We start from the raw sequence: 18,975 nt of genomic DNA, 5'->3' as shown, positions 1-18,975 counted from the left end.
AGTGAAGGAAGCCAGACACAAAAAGCCACATGTTGCATGATTACACTGATAAGAAATGTCCACAACAGGCCAATCCATGTAGGCACAAGCAGACTAGTGTCTACAGCTGGGATGGGGGTGGCGGATGGGGGTGGTCAAGTATTGTGGGGTTTCTGTTTTGGGGGATGAAAATGTTCTGGAATTAGATGGTGGTGGTGGTTGCACAACCTTGAGAATATACTAAAAACCACTGAATTGTAAACTTTAGAAGGGTGAGCTTTATAGTATGTGAATTATAAAACAAATCTCTGAAGAAAATATCCCAGGGGTGCACCCCACTTCCGCAACCGACTTGTCTTCTCCACGGTTGCCATGAGTGGGGACTCTCTGCTGAGCCCTTTTCTTGTGATGTGTTGCCCCAGTGCAGTTGGGTTAGAACCACACTTGGTTCCATTTTACAGACCAGGAAACTGAGGCTCCCAGAGGTTGAGTCACTTCCTAGGGTCACGTGGCTGGTAGGTTGTGGCAGAGAGGTGATTTCATCAGCACGCTCTGGGACATATCCCTGGAACTGCATTCGGGGGCCTGGGGTACAGCACCAGTGACCTGCTTCATCAGCAGACAGAGGTGGCGGTGGGGGCATCCCAGAGTGGGGCTGGGTTATGTTTGAATGGGACCAGGTGGGCTCTGGACTCAGGCCCCAGCTGCTTGCCTGGCCCTGCCCTCCCCAGCCCTTCCCACCAGCTCCCTCCTTGAAATTCCCTTGGCTGTCCCTGCTCTGGTCCTCCCCACTGACTTTCTATTTGGTTCCAGGAGGGAGGCAAGGAACACAGGAGTAGGGGACTTAGGCTTTGGGTCAGACCTGGTTCACATCCCAGCTCCTCCGCTTCCTGTATGACCTTGGCTGAGTCACTCAGCCTCTCTGAGTTTCAGCTGCCTCACCTGCAAAATGGGTACCATGAGTGGATTAACCTTATGTGGTTGTGGGGCGTCAGAGGTGAGGGTGTATGGTGCACCCACGGGACTCAGTTGATGGTGGCCACGATAATCATAACTGTTGCCAGAGTGGCCCCCCCAGTCCCTTCTCTGTGTTCTCAGAGCCCATTACCTTATACCCAAGCATTGGCAGGAGTTGGGCCCCTAGGACCTGCCCTGCCACAGAGCAGACAAAAAGCCTGAGGAGAGGTGCCCCTGAGCTGGTGCACATGTGCCCGTGACTGTGTTGCTCAGACCAAATGCTGCAGCAGATGGGAAACGCACAGACTAGCCTTGGGCAGGCAGGCTCCTACACACCCCTTGGCACCCAGTCCAGGAGGCCCCATGTTCAGAAGCCTTCCTGCCTCCTCTGGTCTGGCCTCAGAGGTGACTTCAATGCAAAGCCAGGTGGCTGTTGGGATATATCATGCCTCGCATGTTTCTCTTGTGTTTTTATCTGTTTTATGCATTTGTGTGTTCGATGCCTTCATGTGTGGATGTGTAACATGGTGAAGTTATGAGGCATAAACCGCACTGTGAGCTCTCGTGTACACCTTGTTCTGTGCCCTGAGCTGATGAGGCACCATTGGAATCTGCGCACACTCGAGCTGCTCGGTGCTCCCCGTGGCTGCCCCGCTCACTGCAACCCTCGTGTTGTCTCTTGAGGAGCTGACTGGTGCGGGCGCTTTCGGGTCAGGTGTGCCCAGCGTGCGCAGACTCGGTCTCCCTTTCCCAGATCTCTGCAGGCCCGTCCTGTGGCTTCCGCCTCGGAGGTTAGGTTCGGGCTCCTCTCCGGCTGCTCTGCCGTCTTGTGACAGCTGGCCGGGTGGCGGTGCCGCCACCTTCGCCCCCCCACCCGGGGGGCCTGTGCCATGTAGGTGGGTATGTGGGGACCCTGGCTCCCGAGGGGGACCCCGGCTGGGGTTTGGTTTCAAGTGAGGAAGCCATTTTGGACGAGACACACATTTTCCTTTCCGGAACACTCTGCGGTGGCCAGCGCCACAACGGGAACCCAGCCGGGCCCAGCCCACCGAGTGCTGGAATGAAAACACCCTGCTCCGGCCGCGCTGTCTGGGGTGGCGGCCGCCGCCTGGGATGGGTGCGCTGGGGCTCACCCTCCGTGCTGGCCGGCCAGGCCGCGTGCCTGCAGTCTCGCTGTCGGGCAATCGCAGCTGGAAAATGCGGCTCACGTCCTTTCTTCCCGAAACACCTCGTTCTTTATGGCTTGGCAGCTGTCTCTGCCGAAGGGCCCAGTGGTACCCAGCCGCCCATGCCAGGGAGGGGGCTACGTTTGGGGACCACAGTGGGCAGGGCTCTTTCTCCCTCTGAGGTGCCCATGGGCCCAGGCCTGGCAAAGTGTGTCCCCAGTTCTAGCAGGCCTGGAGTCCACTCTTGGATCCTATGGGGCTGCCCTGGAAAGGGCTCTGTCCTGAGGCGGGGCAGAAGCCAGCCTTGCCTTTTGGCTGAGGCGAGGAATGAGGGCCAGTGCTCTGGGCAAGGCTAAAAGCACCCGGGGCCTCCAGATCCTGCACCTCTAAACTGAGCCCTGTAGCCCAGTGGCCATGCCCAGTGGCCGACTGGGTGACGGGATTGCTGGCCACGCTGGATGATGCTTCTGCCCCTGGAATTCTGGAGGCCATGTGCTGGCTCCCAGGCCAGGATGGGGAGAGCCCCGGCTACCTTTGTCCTCACTGTTCGGACTCTTGGGAGCGACCACAGGGTGAGGAGGGCAGCCTCCTGGAGCCTCAGCGTTTCCATCTGTAGAAGGGGTCGGCACAGCCCCTGCCCTGGCTGGCTGTGACGGGCCGGAGTGCAGAGGGACATCCCAGCTGAAGGCAGCACCTGGGCGCCAGTGTCCATGGGTACTGGTCCTTTTCCTCCCCTTGCCCTGAAGAGTGGCCCCAAATCCCCAGCTGCAGGTGGAGGGGCAAGCTGGGCCCTCTCCTGGGAGGGTCCCCTCTTAGCCCTTCGCCACCCCCTGCCCCCAGTCTTATTAATGCCCTGATGGTGGCTGCCTCTTTGTAGGCTGATCTGGGAAGGCCCCTCTTCGGGGCTCCCTTCCTTGTCCTGGCCTGTAGTTCCAGGGGTTTCCTGGGCAGGGGATGTCACCACACCAGACGCCTGTGTCTCATCCTGGTGATGGTTCAGTCGTGGGATGGCCACGCCCGGTGAGGGAGCCCATAACATGTTCAGGGAAACACAGGCCACCTCCTATTCCGACGCCCTGGGACAAGGCGCCAGGGGGCTCTCGCAGGCCTTTCCCTGTCTTTGAGGTCCAGACCCCGCTTCTGGGCCCTAGTTTGGCGCCAGATGGGGGTGGGTGGCTCGGGCTGGCCCCTCCATGCCCCTTGCGCCAAGAGCCTGCCCCCTGCCCACCCCTGCAGCTCACCCTCTCCGCATGTTTTTCTTCAGATCTGCTCTCTCTCCAAAACTTGAATTCATTAATTTAAACATCATCATTTCCGCCCCTGGAAGCCAGCCTCTCTCACCATAAATAGAAGGGAATGAAGACAGAGTGAGGTTACTAGACTCAAACTGACCCACCCCGTCCCACTGCCAAAAGGAGCCGTTACCGCGGCGTCGAGTGGGGGCACTGGGAGCCGAGCATGTGGGTGGGGTCTGGACCAGCCTGTGGGGTCCCAGGGCACCGGGACCAGCCTGTGGCCTCTCATCCCTTCTGCCTCAACCTGGCTCCTGAGGGGATGTGTTGGGGGTCCCCCGTGGCTGGGCTGAGGGAAGCCTGTTTCCCTGGAGCCCTGGGGCCTCCATGGAGAGGACAGGGCAGCTGAAGCTGCATTTCTGGAAGCCCAGCGAGAGCGGGAAGCAGGAGCCCTAGGCCTCGGATGGGGAGTGGGGGGCCTTCTCCTGCCGCAGCTCTGTCCTGTCCTGCCAGAGGGAGGAGGCAGCTGCTGGCTCGGGCAGAGTGGTTACGTAACATCTGCAGGCGGCCTCTCCGGAGCCCATTCCCCCCCAAGCCCTGTTTCCAGCGTGGCGGCCAGCACCGGGTGGGGTGCTGGGCTGGGGCCTGGTGCTCGCCTCCACTGCTGACCACATGCGTCTGGAATGTGCAGATGTTTCCTTGGGGGCTCCGGCTGGCCCCCAGACCCCCGCCTGGCATCTGAACTGGGGAGCAGGCACCCTGGCCACTCCCCCGCCTTGACAGAGAAGGAGACTGAGGCTGCTTGGGGCTGCAGGGCAGGGTCCTGGCTTATCTGCAGCCTCCGTTTCCTCAGCTCTAGGAGGCACTGCACTTGGAGCCACCCAGGGCTCAAAAGCGACCTCTCCTTGGCCTCCACCTCACACACCTCTTCCCACTCGGCTTTATCTAACACCCCCCTCCCCATCTCTCCCTGTTGGGCCCTGAGACACCCTTCCCTGCCCCTCTGTGAGAACTAGGATGTGAGCAGGGGCAGAGCCCTGTGTGGGGAGGTCAGGGGGAGCCACCATTGTCCACAGGATGGGGGCCCCTCAGCACCTTCTGCTGGACACCTCCAGCTTGGTGGTAGAAGCAGGGGTTCTCCCCCACCCCCAGCTCCTGCTCGGAATAGGAAAGATCGGAGCCAGAAGGACACACTCCCCCGGGAGGCTGGATGTCTGATTTGGAAGGCAGGGGGAGTTGGGGCAGCCCAGTGCTGGGGGCAGACTGGGCTCTCCAGTGACAGCTGGGCACTGTGGGAAGAGGAGAAGGAAGGCCCAGGTGTGGGGGTAGAACAGGGGTCTTCACTCCTCCCCCAACACACTTACCTGTTTCGGGTCAGGAGGGGGAACAGGAGGGGACGAGCCAGGTATGAGAAAGCCCCCATCTCCATCCAGTGCTGTGGGCTAGCCTCGTCCCTGGTGCCCAGGGAGGTGACACGTGTCTTGTGCTGTTGTGGGTGTGTGCCTGTCCCCAGGTCACCCCTCCCCCTGAGCTGGCCTGACCCCTCCAGACTTGGGGTCCCTGGAAGTTGCTGGCTTGGGCCTTGGAGGGATCTGGGAGGGTCCACATGGCCAGAGGGTGGACCCTGCTTGGCCTAGGACTTCTTGGGTGCTGGCTCTCTTCCCAGTGGGGGCTGGCTGCTGTGGTGCTTAGCCAGCCTCTGCTGCTTCTGCCAGCTCTGCTGGGCTCCTTGCGCTCCTTTAGGTGGCTCCCTGGGCTTGCTGTGTTCCCCACCGCCCAGCTTTGTAAGACAGAGAGAACCTGAGTGGGGGGCAGGGCGTCAGTGACTATGATGATGTCACGGGGGGGTGCAGTGGAAACCCGAGGGGCTGGGGGTGGGATGGGACTGGCCCACAGCAGCCTTGGCATTCCCCCAGAACAGTGACGGCAAAAGCAGATGGAGGGACTTCCCTGGTGGCGCAGAGGTTAAGAATCTGCCTGCCAATGCAGGGGATTGGTCCGGGAAGCCCTGGTCCGGGAAGATCCCACATGCTGCAGAGCAACTAAGCCCGTGTGCCACAACTATTGAGCCTGCGCTCTAGAGCCCGTGAGCCACAACTACTGAAGGCCGCGTGCCTAGAGCCCGTGTTCCGCAACAGGAGAAGCCACCGCAGTGAGATGCCTGTGCACCGAAACAAGGAGTAACCCCCGCTCGCTGCAACTAGAGAAAGCCCGTGCACAGCAATGAAGACCCAACGCAGACAAAAATAAATAAATTAAAAAAAAAATAAATTTATAAAAAAAAAGAATCCACCTGCTAATGCAGGGGACACGGGTTTGATCCCTGGTCCGGGAAGATCCCACATGCTGTGGAACAACTAAGCCCGTGCGCCACAACTACTGAGCCTGCGCTCTAGAGCCCACGAGCCACCACTACTGAGCTCATCTGCCACAACTACTGAAGCCTGCGCACCTAGAGCCCGTGCTCTGCAATAAGAGAAGCCACCACGATGGGAAGCCTGCGCGCTGCAACAAAGAGTAGCCCCGCTCACTGCAACTAGAGAAAGCCCACGCGCAGCAACGAAGACCCAACGCAGCCAAAGATAAATTTATTTTTATAAAAAAGCGGATGGAGATGTGGAAAAGTGGCTGTTCAGGGCCTTGAGGCCAGGTGAGGACTCCACCAGTGTCTGCCTCCAGAGGCCCTCCTCCAGTGTCCTCTCTGCACCCCCACCACACTGTTACCTGTGGCACGCCCCTTATGGATGCTCCGAGGCAGCCCTGGCCTGTGGTGATACACCTGGCTTTTGTCCTGGTTCTGCCTTCAGGCCTCAGGAGCTTTGCCGGGCAGGGTCTTTCTCTGCACTGTGGGTCCTGACCAGGCCCAGGTGAGTCCTGGGGAGGAGGGGCTCCCTGGAGCTGGGAGCATGGGGAGCACATGGCCAGCACTCATGACGGGGTGAGGCTGTCTTCGTCAGTCGGGGGGAAAGCCTCCTGGGGGCAGCTGGGCCAGGCCAAGCTGGATAGTAGACTTAGCTGGGCCCAGAATGGCCAAGAGCCATGGGCCAGTAAGGCCAGGGATGATGGTGTCCTGCCAGGGTGGGCGTTGGCTGGGACACTGAGGTAGACCCGGCTCCCTTCTGCTGCCCTGGTTTTTCTGGCACCGCAGATGGCTCCCCGCAGCTGCCGCTAATGATGGATTTTCCAGAAAATGGGATGTGGAAAAACATTGTAGGGATTTTCCTTCTTTCCTCTTCTGCTTGAGGCCCTGGCTGGGGAGCTGTCCCTGGTGCCCCTGGTGGGTGTCTCATGCTTGCGCTCACCCTTGTGTCCCACTGTCCCCCAGTCCCCGTCTCTGGATCATCTGACTGCCTAGGGCTTTTGCTTCTGGGCCCCTGCAGCTCTACTTCTCAGAGGCACAGATTCCACAGCTGTCCTCCCTTTAGCCTCAGAGGAGCCCCTGCTTGAGTCTCACTGAAGTTTCTCATGGCACAGCCGTCCCCACTTGGTGCGTTGTACTTGACATTGGGTGGAGTCTGTCTGCCTTTCCCTGGTCTCCTGGCCTGCCTCACCCCACCGCGGGGATGGTGTGGATGCCCCAGCAGCCCACCTCTGGGCACACATGCTCATGTGCAGTGGTAGAGGGCCTTGGCCTGTACTGGGAGACACCATGTGTGTGTCCCTTTTTTTTTTTTAAAGCAGATGAGACTGTCCCAAATTGTTTATTAGGTAGGAGTTTTACAAGCATTGCTTCCGTTAGCAGTAGCAGCAGTGTTGGAGAGCGTTATGCCTTCTCCAGGCTGCACGGCGAGAGCCTCTCACCATGCTTTGGTGATCCGCTGGGTGTCACGATTTCTTCTTGTAGCTTTATGGAACGGATCAGTGAGGATAAACTCAAAAGAATTTGTATGTGGAATCTTCGCCAACCATTAAGAATCCAGGGCTCTGCGGCCGTGCATTGGCATCGTGCTCACTCCTCAGCAACAGACTAAAGGCTTTGAGCGAACTTCACTGGCTTAACACAGTGATGCGCAGGCGCCATGGGCTCCCTTAGGCCTGGGTGGCTGCAGCTGCCATGCCACACGCAAATCCTGTGTCTCCTATATCCTGCTGGACCTGGTCTCCCAGTCTGTGCGCTGGATCGGCCAGCTGGGGTTGGGCGGGGCTGCTGTGGAGGGCACGGAGCACCCCGGAGGAAGGCCGACTGCTGCCTCCCCCACTGCTCTTGGCTTGCTTGTGAGCGCCCAGCTTGGCTTACCCAGTGGCACCGCCAGATGGAAGGGGGAAGCTAGGCTCCGTTGTGAGGGGCAGAGGTGACCCTGCCAGAGGGTCCTGTCACTATGTCCTCTGGCCCCCAAGGGCCTCTCTGCTTCTGGAGTTCCTGGGACCCATGCTCTGGGCATGGGCTCCCTGTCACGCAGCCTTTGGGGGAAGGGACCTGCGTGCGCACGCACACACCCGCCAGTATCCAGATGGGAAACCCAGCTGCTCAGTGAGGTTGTCTGGGACCCCTGGCTCGGGTGAGTCGGGTAGGGCTCCAGCCTTGAGCCCACTGTCAGTGGACCGTGCCGCTTTTTGGAGTGGAGGAGGCCTTGCCTTGACCTCCCCGGTTGGTGTGGCTGCTGGCCCCCCTTGCCCAGGCCCTCGCCGTCTGCTCCACTCTGAAGCCCCCGCTCTAGGTCCTGCTGGGCATCCTGTCTGTCCCCTCCTGCACCGACTTTCTCCTGCTTGAAGAGCAGAATGAAAGTGTGGGAAATGGAGGGGCCTGCCTGCTCTCAGGAGTGGGGTTATTACCGTGCACCCCTCCAGCGCTTTCTTTAGAGTCTGAACAGTCACGGGGGGCGGGGGGACTGCATCTTGCAGCTGCGTTTCTCCTGCCTCTGTGGCTAAGCGGGGGTGTGAGCCACACCTGCTGACCAGCTCCTGTCACATCTCATGGGTGAGGGGAAAGACGTCTGTGCCTCGGGGCGTGCATGTGGCTGTGCTGGTGCCCAAAGCAGTTGAACTCTCAGGGCATGCGGCGTTACTGGGTGGCACCCACACTGCCGTTTTGTGCTTGTTGCCGGGATAGAGCCTTTGCCAAATCAGGTGTACCCCCAGCCTGCACAGTCAGGCCACTGGTCAGAGCAGCGATGGGGCTGCAGGTCCTCTGGGCTGAAGCCTCTGTCCCCATGTGGTCCCAGCAGGAGCTGCAGCCCCAGCCCTGACCCTGTGGGACCCCTGTCCAGTCTCAGAGGTCCCGCTGCTGGGAGGACCCTGCCCCTTGCAGCTATGTAGCTCTTTTTTTTTTTTTTTTTTGTGGTATGCGGGCCTCTCACCGCTGTGGCCTCTCCCGTTGCGGAGCACAGGCTCCAGACGCGCAGGCTCAGCGGTCGTGGCTCACGGGCCCAGCCTCTCCGTGGCATGTGGGATCTTCCCAGACCGGGGCACGAACCCGCGTCCCCTGCATCCGCAGGCGGACTCTCAACCACTGCGCCACCAGGGAAGCCCTATGTAGCTCTTTTGACTGTGCCCGAGGTTCTACTCACAGCCCTTCTTGAGGAAGCCCCCGATTCAGGGGAGAACTTTGGTCTTGCCCACCTTTGCCCACCTACTGCCTGTACCCTCCTGCCTGAGGCCTTATGATTTGGAGGCTGCCTGTGGCCTGCTGCCTCCCCAGGCAGGCTGCAGCCAGCATCAGCTGAGCATGTCATGTCCACATGCCGTCCACTCAGTGCCAAGTCTCCCAATGGCTGCCCCCTATGCAGAGGGAGAGACCAGGCTCCCAGGAGTTAGCTGAGTGCGTCCACAGTCCCCCTTTCCTCACTCCCTTGGTGGGGGCCAGAGGGGGACAGGAGCCCCTTTGGGCCTGGCTTCCCTCATATCACCTGCAGGCAGGTGGTACCTCTCCAGAAGTCCCCCAGGTGGCCACCTGGCTGTGTTGGAAGCCAGGATCACGTGAGCAGCCCGACTGAGAACTGGCCCCCAGCCCTTGGCCCCCAGCCAGTATTTGGGTATAGGTGGCCATGAGGCCCCATGTGGATAGCAGGTCCCCAGGAAGGAGCAGTGGTCAGGGGCTGGGGTGGGGGCCATTTCCTGAGCCTCATTCCAGAAGTGGTCCTGGACATTGTGAGCCAGGCAGAGCTCTCATACCAGGCATCCCAGCACCACCCCTGGGCATGGTCTTGGGGTCTGGGCTGGCACTCAGGCCCCTGGCTTCCAGGAGGGCCTTGTCTTCACACCAGCCAGTTCTTATTAAGTTCTTGTTGTATGTGGGGCAGCTGGAGAGAGCAAAACCCGTTTCAGAGGGTGGCTGATGGAGCTGGGCTTCAGGACACCCCTTAGGCTGCCGCGGGAGCTCGGATTAGAGGGACTGTGAAGTCTGGGCGGGTGCCCAGGGATGGGGGTCTGGACCAAGCTGTGGCTTGGGTAGGGTGGGGGAGTCTGAATGTTTTAGGAGCTGGGTTGACAGGACCTGGAGACAGATAGGCCTGGAGGAGGCATTGACAGGCCAGGGAAGGGCAGGCCTGGTGAGAGGCATTCTGGGGACATCAGAGGGCCAGAGTGACACCTGGAAGGGCAGAGGCTCCAAGGGTGGGAGGCCCAGGCCTCGTCAGTTTGGAGACTATGGCGGGAGGTATAGACCTGTGGGAGCACAGGGAGGCCTGGGGGGAGTGGCGACTGGAGGTGTCCACTGAGTCAGGCTGGTCCAGGGTCCCTGCCCAGGAGGTGGACGGGCCGGGTGACTGGCCTCCACCTCTGTGCCGGGCCGGGAGGTGGAATTGTTGGCTAGAGAGTGTATCCTCGGAAAGACTCGAGAGGGGCTGGGGTCATGTAGTCATTGGAGTGTAGTCACTGGTGTGTCACCACCACGTCACCTGCACTGGGGGTGATGGTAGACAAAAAGTGCTGTTGTTCTGTTTTCATGGTGTTTCTCCAGTTATGAGACCGGGTGTTTTTCTGTGTATCTGTGACATTTGTGTATCTTTCGTTAATCTTGCCTGTTTTCATCTTTGGCCTTTTTTTTCCCCCTGGAGTAGCTTGCTTTCTTTATGGTTTGTTAACAGCATATGTGGAAAGGGGATTATGGGCCTTTAATCCATCATCTAAATTGCTAGTGCTTTTCCCAGCTTGTAGTTTTCTGATTTTATGATATTTTGTGTGTAAGTTGCATGTTTTTGTGCAGTTGGATCTTTCGGCTTTTGATGTTTTATATCTGCTCATAGTTTCATGCTTTGAGAACCCGTGACTCTTCTCCCGTGTCTTGTACCATGTTCGGTTCTCTGATATGGTTCTGTTGACCTTGAGGGCCTGGGATTATGGAGATCCAGCTCTAACTCTGGTACCCAGACCCCAGAGACTTAGCACGGGCTGTCAGTACTGCTCTGCTATGGGGTCGTCCACCAGAGCCCCCTTCCCGTTTGTGTGGTCTGTGCCACATTCCCCCCACCCTCCAGCTGGTAGCAGCTGGGCCCCTGGCCCTGGAAACCCTTGGGCTTCCTTGTGTGTTCTGAACCCTGTGTGGAGGGGTGAAGCCTGCCCTACATGGTGCAGTCCTGCCGGGCGAGGGGGCAGGGGGTGGGAGGGGAAGGGGCAGGGCGTGGATGGAGTGCTGAGGGGCCAGCTCTCTCCTGCCTCGGGCTCTCCAGATGAGAGTTCATTCAGGTCTTCCACCTCTGGCCCTGGGAAGAGGGAGCTCAGAAGGTGGGAGGCTACAGCTGGAGAGCATCTGAGGTGGGCCCGGGTGGACTCTGTGCCATGCCTTGGGCCCCAGCACTGATCTGCAGCTGCTTTGCTCTCTAGAGATGTCTCCCACAACCTGCTCCGAGCACTGGACGTCGGGCTCCTGGCGAACCTCTCGGCGCTGACGGAGCTGTGAGTGTCCCCTCCAGGGCCGCTGCGGGATTCCACACAGTGGGCAGGTGGCGGCTGCCTGTTATTGTTGCGGTTGAGGGGGCTCGCGTCAGACCATGTCGAATCTCTCCTTTCTTCTAGGGACATAAGCAACAACAAGATTTCTACATTAGAAGAAGGAATATTTGCTAATTTATTTAATTTAAGTGAAATGTAAGTTTTGTTGGTTTTGGTGGCTGTTGGCAGCTGGGCCCGTGGCCCCCACACCTGCCCTCTGAGCCTGCCCCGCCCCCTGCAGAAACCTGAGTGGGAACCCGCTGGAGTGTGACTGTGGTCTGGCCTGGCTGCCGCGCTGGGCAGAGGAGCAGCAGGTCCGTGTGGTGCGGCCTGAGGCGGCCACGTGCGCTGGGCCCGGCCCTCTGGCCGGCCGGCCCCTCCTCAGCGGCCCCCTGTTGGGCAGCAGCTGTGGTGAGTGCGGGTGGGCGGGACACACTTGGTCCCTCCCTGCCGGGCAGCTTGGCCAAGCAGCCAGCGGGAACCCTGCCGGTTTTCAGGGGTCTCCAGCCTATGGTGGCAGATGGGGATTGGGGAACAGCTGTACGAGAGAAATAATTACAGGGGCTAGGACAGACTGACTGGGGGAGGGGTCGCAGAGGCCCTCTGGACCAGGGGACCATGTGGGTGTGAGGCGGGGAGACCAGTCTGGGGGTGGGGGTGAGCTCCACGCAGCTGTTGGAGGGTCAGAGATGATGTGATCTGGGATGTAGAATGGAGTGGGGTGCACCCTCAGGATCAGCCTGCCTGCCCCTTCCAGGTGAGGAGTACGTCGCCTGTGTCCCTGACGACAGCTCGGGCGCCGTGGCGCTGGTGGCTTTCTCAGCTGCCCATGAGGGCCCGCTGGCCCCGGAGGCCTGCAGTGCCTTCTGCTTCGCGGCTGGCCGGGGCCTCGCGGCCCTCTCAGAGCAGGGCAGGTGCCTGTGCGGGTTGGCCCGGCCTCCCAATGCCTCTTCGGCCTGCCTACCCTCCTGCTCCAGCCCCCCACTGCCCCCCGCCCCCACCTGCCGGGGGCCCACCCTCCTCCAGAACATCTTCCCTGCCTCCCCAGGGGCTGCCCTGGTGGGGCCCCAAGGACCTCTGGCCTCTGGCCAGCCCGCAGCCTTCCACATCACTGCCTCACTGCCAGTCAGCTCCACGCGCTGGGACTTCGGCGACGGCTCCCCTGAGGTGGACATTGCTGGCCCGGATGCCACTCACCACTATGTGCTGCCTGGGCGCTATCCCGTGACGGCCGTGCTGGCCCTGGGGGTCGGCTCTGCTCGGCTCTGGGCAGAGGTGTGGGTGGAGGCGGCTCCCGTAGCCCTGGAGCTCATGTGTCTGGCCTCTGTGCATAGCGACGAGACCCTGAAGCTTGGCGTCCGAAACCGTGGCGGCTCTGGCCTCGAGGCCACCTACAGCATTGTGGCCCTGGGCGAGGAGCCAGCCCGAGGTGGGGCCGCCCTGCCCCTGGGCCTGAGTCGGGGTGGGTGGGGCAGCCCTGGTTGGGCACACATCGATGCCCCGTCTCTCTGTTCTCTGACCCCCCAGTGGTGCATCCGCTCTGCCCCTCGGACACTGAGATCTTCCCTGGTAATGGGCGCTGCTACCGCCTGGTGGTGGAGAAGGCGGCCTGGCTGCAGGCACAGGAGCAGTGCCGGGCCTGGGCCGGGGCCGCCCTGGCTATGGTGGACAGTCCTGCCGTCCAGCACTTCCTGGTCTCCCGCGTCACCAGGTGCCTGCCCAAATGCCGCTGGTCCTCGGAGAGGCTGGGAGGTCGGGGGCGGTCCCCAGAATGCTGGGGTGGGGATGGAGCATGAGCACATTGGGGTGTCTGGAGGTGCTGTGTCCAGCCAGCCAGCCTGGCTCTGGGGATAAGGAGCCATGTTGTGCCCACGTGTGGCCGTTCCTATCAGCTCTCTCAGCTCAGATGTGGACACGGGGGTGCCCACTGTGGGAGGTGCACCCCCGGCCCTGTATCCTGCCCCCACTGTCCCATTCTGGGCCCCTCCTGGCAGGGACTGGGGAGGTTCTGGTGTGACCACGGAGGCTGCACTTCCTCCTGCTGCTCCCCCCTGTGTGGTCACTGCTGCCAAGCGCTGCCTATGCACGAGGAGCCTCTTGAACGCTCTGGCTGCCCAGGCCTGTGGGGGCATGTGCTCTGCAGTGGTCACCATAGGTGGCCCCGCCTGGTCTCTACTCAGCCCTTAGCACCTGCAATGGCTAGGGGGCGGGATGGGGTGGAGGCTGGCCCCCCTCCTCTCCCAGGGTCCCTGTGTGGGAAGGGACTGATTGGACTGTGGGTCACCCTGGACTTCCCGAGGGGAAATCGAGGCCCAAAGCAGTCAAAGCCCTTGCCCAAGGTCACGTGGTTCCTGGGTAGTAATGCGCCCCAGCACCCAGCTCTGACCACAGCACCTCAGCCACCCCTGCTGCCTGTCCCTCTGTCTGACCCTGTCCCAATATTTGTCCCTGTCCTTGTATCTACAAGCCCTGCCTCCAGGAGGGTCTCTCTGCCCTGGCAGAGCTGTGGGAAGTAGCCTGTTTGGGGGCTGATATGTGGGTGTCTTTGTCCCCAAATGCCACACCTGGAGCCTCACCTCTGGGCACACACAGGTCTACGTGGCCCTGGGCCAGAGTGAGGTGGAGCTCCATGAGCGTCTCAGCTGGGCCCCTGGCCCCATGGGATGGGTGATTGGGTAGGCACTGGTGTGGGCCTTGCTTGCCAAGTCATGTATGAGCCTCAGTTTCCCCATTTGGAAAGTGAGGACAGGCAGAGCCTGCCTGACAGGCTGCTCTGAGGAGGGTGCCCCCAGAGAGAGGGCAGAGGGAGGGGTGCTTGTCTCTGGGGAGCCCCTGAGCACCTGCTCTTCCCTCTGTCTGCCTGCAGGAGCCTGGACGTGTGGATTGGCTTCTCGGCTGTGGAGGGGGTAGAAGTGGGCCCAGTGCCGCAGGGTGAGGCCTTCAGCCTGGAGAGCTGCCAGAACTGGCTGCCTGGGGAGCCGCACCCTGCCACAGCTGAGCGCTGCGTGCGGCTCGGGCCTGCTGGGCAGTGCAACACGGACCTGTGCTCGGCACCGCACAGTTACGTCTGTGAGCTGCGGCCTGGAGGTGCGCTGGGGCCCCTGGGAGGCTGGGGAGCACCTGCTGCCCTGGCCCAGGACACCTCTCCTCCAAAGCATACAGGGTCCCATGGCCACCCTGGGAGCTCCTCCCATCCTGGCCAGGACAGCTGCCCCTGGCACCCCAGTTCATTCCTTAGCTGTTCAGTGTTTGTTAGGTGTTTGCTGAGTGTCTACTGTCCCAGACTGAGCCCACACTGGACAAAACAGGTGGAGGGAGCCAGGGGCTACTGCCAGGTGACTCAGTCCCAGGTCTGGTCCCACCCTGGGCCCCCAACACACTCCTCCTCGGCCTGGGAACAGCACCTCATTGCACACTTGCACCACAGGCCCTGTGTGGGACGCAGAGAACTTCCTCGTGGGAGCACCCAGTGGGGACCTGCAGGGGCCCCTGAGCCCCCTGGTGCAGCAGGAGGCCCTCACAGCCCCCCGGGAGCCCGTTGAGGTAGGCTGGCCTTCCAGGTTTCTTGCCCTGGCTGTTGCAGTTCCCTTTAAAAAACAAGAAGCCTTTTTCTGGGCCTTATTAACATTCTGTGTCTAGTAGAGTCAGTGCAGAGGGGAGTAGCACCCAGGCCTGGCATCGGGAGAGCTCTGAACGCTCCTGAGCCTTTTCTCTTGGTGCTTGGGGATTTTTTAGAAATGAAGGTACAATTCCTGTTGCTCACAGATGGTTTTGACCTGATTTTTTTCTCCTGAGTGACATTGTCTCCCACTGTGTGAAATGAGGCCAGTGGGGGCCTCTTGAAGGCCCATCTGATGGCTCCTCCCCTCTGACCTGGTGGGTGTTTGGGCATTGGGGTGGGGCCGGCTGAGGGCCGGGGTCGGTGGAGCTGAGTGGCCCCCCTGCCCTGGCAGGTGATGGTGTTTCCTGGCTTGAGCCCGAGCCGTGAAGCCTTCCTCACTGCTGCCGAGTTCGGGACCCCGGAGCTCGGCGGGCCTGCCCAGCTGCGGCTGCAGGTGTATCGAGCCATGCAAGGAACAGGTGGGACTCCATCCTGGCAGTGGGACCTGGGAGGCTCGAGCAGCCTCTCTGCACTGTGGTGTCTGCTGGTCCCTTGCCGACTGGACTGGTCTCCAGCCTCAAGGTGGACAGTGGGGTCCACAGAGATGCCAACTCATGCTGGGGATCCCAAGGATGGGTTTGGTGGGGAACTTGCTGGGGCTGGGGACTCACCGGGGTCAGTCAGCTGGCCTGGTGTGGGGAGGGTTAGAGGAGTGATGGTGGGGGCTGGGTACACTGCCTGGCGAGACCTTATGTCATAGCAGGGCGTCCTTATGATCTGTTAGCAAATTGGGGTACCTGACACCCCTCCTTTCCTTGCAGGGGCCCCAGGAAACAGCAGCGAGCCCCAGAGTAGGTCCCTGGAAAACAGGACTGAGTCCATCCCTACATGCATACCAGAAGGACACCCGTGCCCCACATCCAACATCTGCCTGCCTCTGGACAACCCCTGCCACCTTCGGGCCTGTGCCAACGGATCCACATCAGGGCTGGGGCTCCCTGGGGTCTCCTATGCATTGTGGAAAGAGTTCCTCTTCTCTGTGCCTGCGGGCCCCCCTGCCCAGTACTCGGTGTGTATCACTGGCCTAGGTGCCTTCTGCCTCCCCATCAAACACAAACAAAATGCAGATTGTTCTGTACAGCCCTCCAGGTCCCCCCTAACCCACCCGCCTCCCGCCTCGGCAATGCTCTCCTCCTCTGCCAACCGTGAGAAGCTCCTGCCCCAGGGCCTTTGCACTTGCCTTTTAAGGAGGACTCTTCCCCTCTCTGGGCAAGGCTGGCCAGTGTCCAGAAGTCCCTCCCCTGTCTGGGGAAGCCCCACCCCTGCCTGCATCCTCTCTGCCCTGTGTGTTTCGTCTGTCCCCATCTTGAGTGCCTTGGAGGCCCCTGTGAAGCCTGGTGGTGTGTGAGTGAATGAGGAGTGTTGAGACCCCTGTAGGGGGTGACTCTGGGTTACCCCAGGGGGGTTCTGCTGCCCGCTGGAGCCCCTGGCCCAGTGCTGCCTACAGGCCCCTGACCCACTGTGAGGACCTGACACAGGCCTAACCCCCTCTCCTGTATTCCTACCCCCTCTCCTGTAGGTCACCTTCCACGACCAGGACAGCCCCCTGCTCCCTGGTGACCTCATCAGCTTGCAGCACGATGCCGGACCGGGTGCCCTCCTGCGCTGCCCCCCAGCACTCGGCGTCCCTGGCTCCGAGGCCCCGTACTTCTCCACCAACGTCTCAGCCTGGCTGGCCCACCTGCCTGCCAAGCTGGAGGCGGCCCCGGCTGGCCCTGCCTGTGCCCTGCGGCTGCTTGTTGCCACAGAGCGGCTCACCCCTCTGCTGGGCCTGAGCCCCAACCCAGGGCTGCGGCGGCCGGGGCGCTATGAGGTCAGGGCCACAGTGGGCAACAGCGTGTCCAGGCACAACCTGTCCTGCAGCTTCAACGTGTTCTCCCCAGTGGCAGGGCTTCGGGCCATCTACCCGGCTCCCTACGACGGCCGCCTCTACGTGCCCACCAACGGCTCAGCCTTGGTGCTCCAGGTGGACTCCGGCACCAACGCCACAGCCACTGCACGCTGGCCTGGGGGCAACGTCAGTGCGCCCTTCGAGGCTGCCTGCCCTGCCACTGTGGCTGCCCTGGTGCCTGGCTGTGCCCACGAGGCCAATAGCACCCTGTTCTCAGTGCTGGCACTGCCCGGGCTCAGCGAGGGCGAGCACGATGTGGAGGTTGTGGTGGAGAACGGTGCTGGCCGGGCCAACCTCAGCCTGCAGGTGAAGGCTGAGGAGCCCATCCGAGGTCTCCGCGCCACGCCCAGCCCTGAGGCCCGAGTGCTGCAGGGTGTCCTGGTGGTGAGTGTGGGCCCCGCCCCCCGCCCCGCCCTGAGACAAGGTGCCTATGCAGAGGGTGGCCTTTCCCCAGCGAGGAGAGCGCTTGGCTGCCAGGGACAGTGGGCTCAGTGTCGGTTTCTGGGCAGGTCCTGTTCAGTGGCTCCTCAGATGGTTCGTTAATTCCTAAGTTACTGGGGAAGTCACCTGTGAAACAGTTGCTCAGAAAATGCTTCTTTTTGCTCTCACATTTCCTGCACGAATTGTCGAATTCTCCACCCACCTCTGACCTTGCTGATCCTGGGTGTGTTTTTGGGGCCCTGCTGTGTTCCCACCTGGCTAAAGTGAGCGCTTTTTGAGGTTGGGATCTAATGCCACCCGGCCACTGTTGGTGCCACTCCAGGAGTGGCTGTCCCTGTCCTGGGAGTACCCACCTCACATAAGGCAGCTACCAGTTCTGCAGCCTTAGCACAGGAGCTGTTGGGTGGTTGTGTCCCCTTCCCCTGGCTTCCCTGTTCACACCTGTTCTATCAGGTGACTCAGGTAAACATCCAGAACCATGAGGCCCATTGAGACTCACGTGCCTTCCCAAACGGCACTGTGCTGTCCAGCTACGGGGGCCTGAGCAGGAGCCCTGGGATGGGGGTGCACAGACTGAGGTGGGTTGGCCCAACCCAACGGGTGTTGGGTTTATTTTACAGATGAAGAAACTGAGGTACAGAGAGGTCAGGATGTAACCAAGCCCAGGCTCAGCCCCGCACTATGTGGCCTCCTTAGCCTAGAGGGAAGCCCCATAGGGAGCTGTGTCCAGGCGGATAGACGTGGGTTGAGGGCACAGTTGGTCCCCCAAAGACCCTGGGCTGGGGCAGGGCCATGGCCAGCTGACGCTGTGCCCTTCCGCAGAGGTACAGCCCCGTGGTGGAGGCTGGCTCGGATGTGGTCTTCCGCTGGACCATTGATGACAAGCAGTCCCTGACCTTCCACAATGTGGTCTTCAACGTCATCTACCAGAGCGCCGCCGTCTTCAAGCTCTCGGTGGGCGGGGGGCGTGGGCACAGGGTGGAGAGTAGGGTGGGGGTGGGTGGGGCGGGGGCTGGGCTGTCTGCTGCTCACCTGTGCCTTCTGTTCTGCTTTGCTCCCGAGGACCCCGTGGCAGCTGTGGGTGAGTGCGGGGAGGGGCTCTGTCCACGCTGCCCTGTGGCCGGCTGGTGGCCTGCTCACTGCCGCCTGTCCCCACAGCTGACGGCCTCCAACCACGTGAGCAATGTCACCGTGAACTACAACGTCACCGTCGAGCGGATGCACAGGATGCGGGGCCTGCGGGTGTCTGCGGTGCCGCCCGTGCTGCCCCCCAATGCCACGCTGGCGCTGGCGGCTGATGTGCTGGTGGACTCGGCCATGGAGGTGGCCTTTCTGTGAGTGTGCTGGGCCCTGGGTGGGGCCCCAGCCTCTACCTCCTCATCTGTCAGGACGTGCTGGGTACATAGGACATTGGGAGCGGCTGGGGGGCTGCAGCAGGGCGGGTGGTACCCTGAAAGGAGGTGCAAGGAAAGGGGCTACAGCCAGGTCCTCCCCACCCCTCCTTCCTACCCCTCCCTCCTAGCCTGCTCACTTGCCTGCTCGCTGCCCTGGCAGGTGGACCTTCGGGGATGGGGAGCAGGTGATCGGCCAGTTCAAGCCTCCATACAACGAGTCCTTCCAGGTCCCAGACCCCACAGTGGCCCAGGTGCTGGTGGAGCACAACATCACACATACCTACACTGTCCCAGGTAAGGGGCAGGCCTGCTGCCCTGCCAGCCTCCAGCTTGGGTGAGCCCTGCCCCGGGGACAGCCCCTCCCTGGGGGACAGCCCCCCTTGGT

The 18,975-nt window shown here is 61.3% G+C and overlaps 1 protein-coding gene across 2 annotated transcripts in view; it reads left to right on the top strand.

Annotated features, from left to right (window-relative positions):
• PKD1 (polycystin 1, transient receptor potential channel interacting) overlaps nt 1-18,975 on the top strand; it is a 47,871-nt gene that overhangs the window by 5,520 nt on the left and 23,376 nt on the right. The window contains exons 2-14 of one of the 2 annotated variants that reach the window (XM_032607025.1): nt 11,096-11,167; nt 11,288-11,359; nt 11,445-11,614; nt 11,961-12,632; nt 12,731-12,914; nt 14,070-14,290; nt 14,631-14,746; nt 15,157-15,283; nt 15,626-15,873; nt 16,384-17,139; nt 18,019-18,150; nt 18,355-18,530; nt 18,751-18,884. In XM_032607025.1, coding sequence (XP_032462916.1) covers nt 11,096-11,167; nt 11,288-11,359; nt 11,445-11,614; nt 11,961-12,632; nt 12,731-12,914; nt 14,070-14,290; nt 14,631-14,746; nt 15,157-15,283; nt 15,626-15,873; nt 16,384-17,139; nt 18,019-18,150; nt 18,355-18,530; nt 18,751-18,884 — 3,080 coding nt within the window. The remainder of the gene's footprint in view (nt 1-11,095; nt 11,168-11,287; nt 11,360-11,444; nt 11,615-11,960; nt 12,633-12,730; nt 12,915-14,069; nt 14,291-14,630; nt 14,747-15,156; nt 15,284-15,625; nt 15,874-16,383; nt 17,140-18,018; nt 18,151-18,354; nt 18,531-18,750; nt 18,885-18,975) is intronic. The other variant, XM_032607026.1, reaches the window with a different exon arrangement.

The sequence above is a fragment of the Phocoena sinus genome, chromosome 15, assembly GCF_008692025.1.
Source record: "Phocoena sinus isolate mPhoSin1 chromosome 15, mPhoSin1.pri, whole genome shotgun sequence".
NCBI classification, from domain to species: domain Eukaryota; kingdom Metazoa; phylum Chordata; class Mammalia; order Artiodactyla; family Phocoenidae; genus Phocoena; species Phocoena sinus.
The sequence above is the reverse complement of the archived record's forward strand: the minus strand, read 5'-3'. Positions and strand labels throughout refer to the sequence as shown.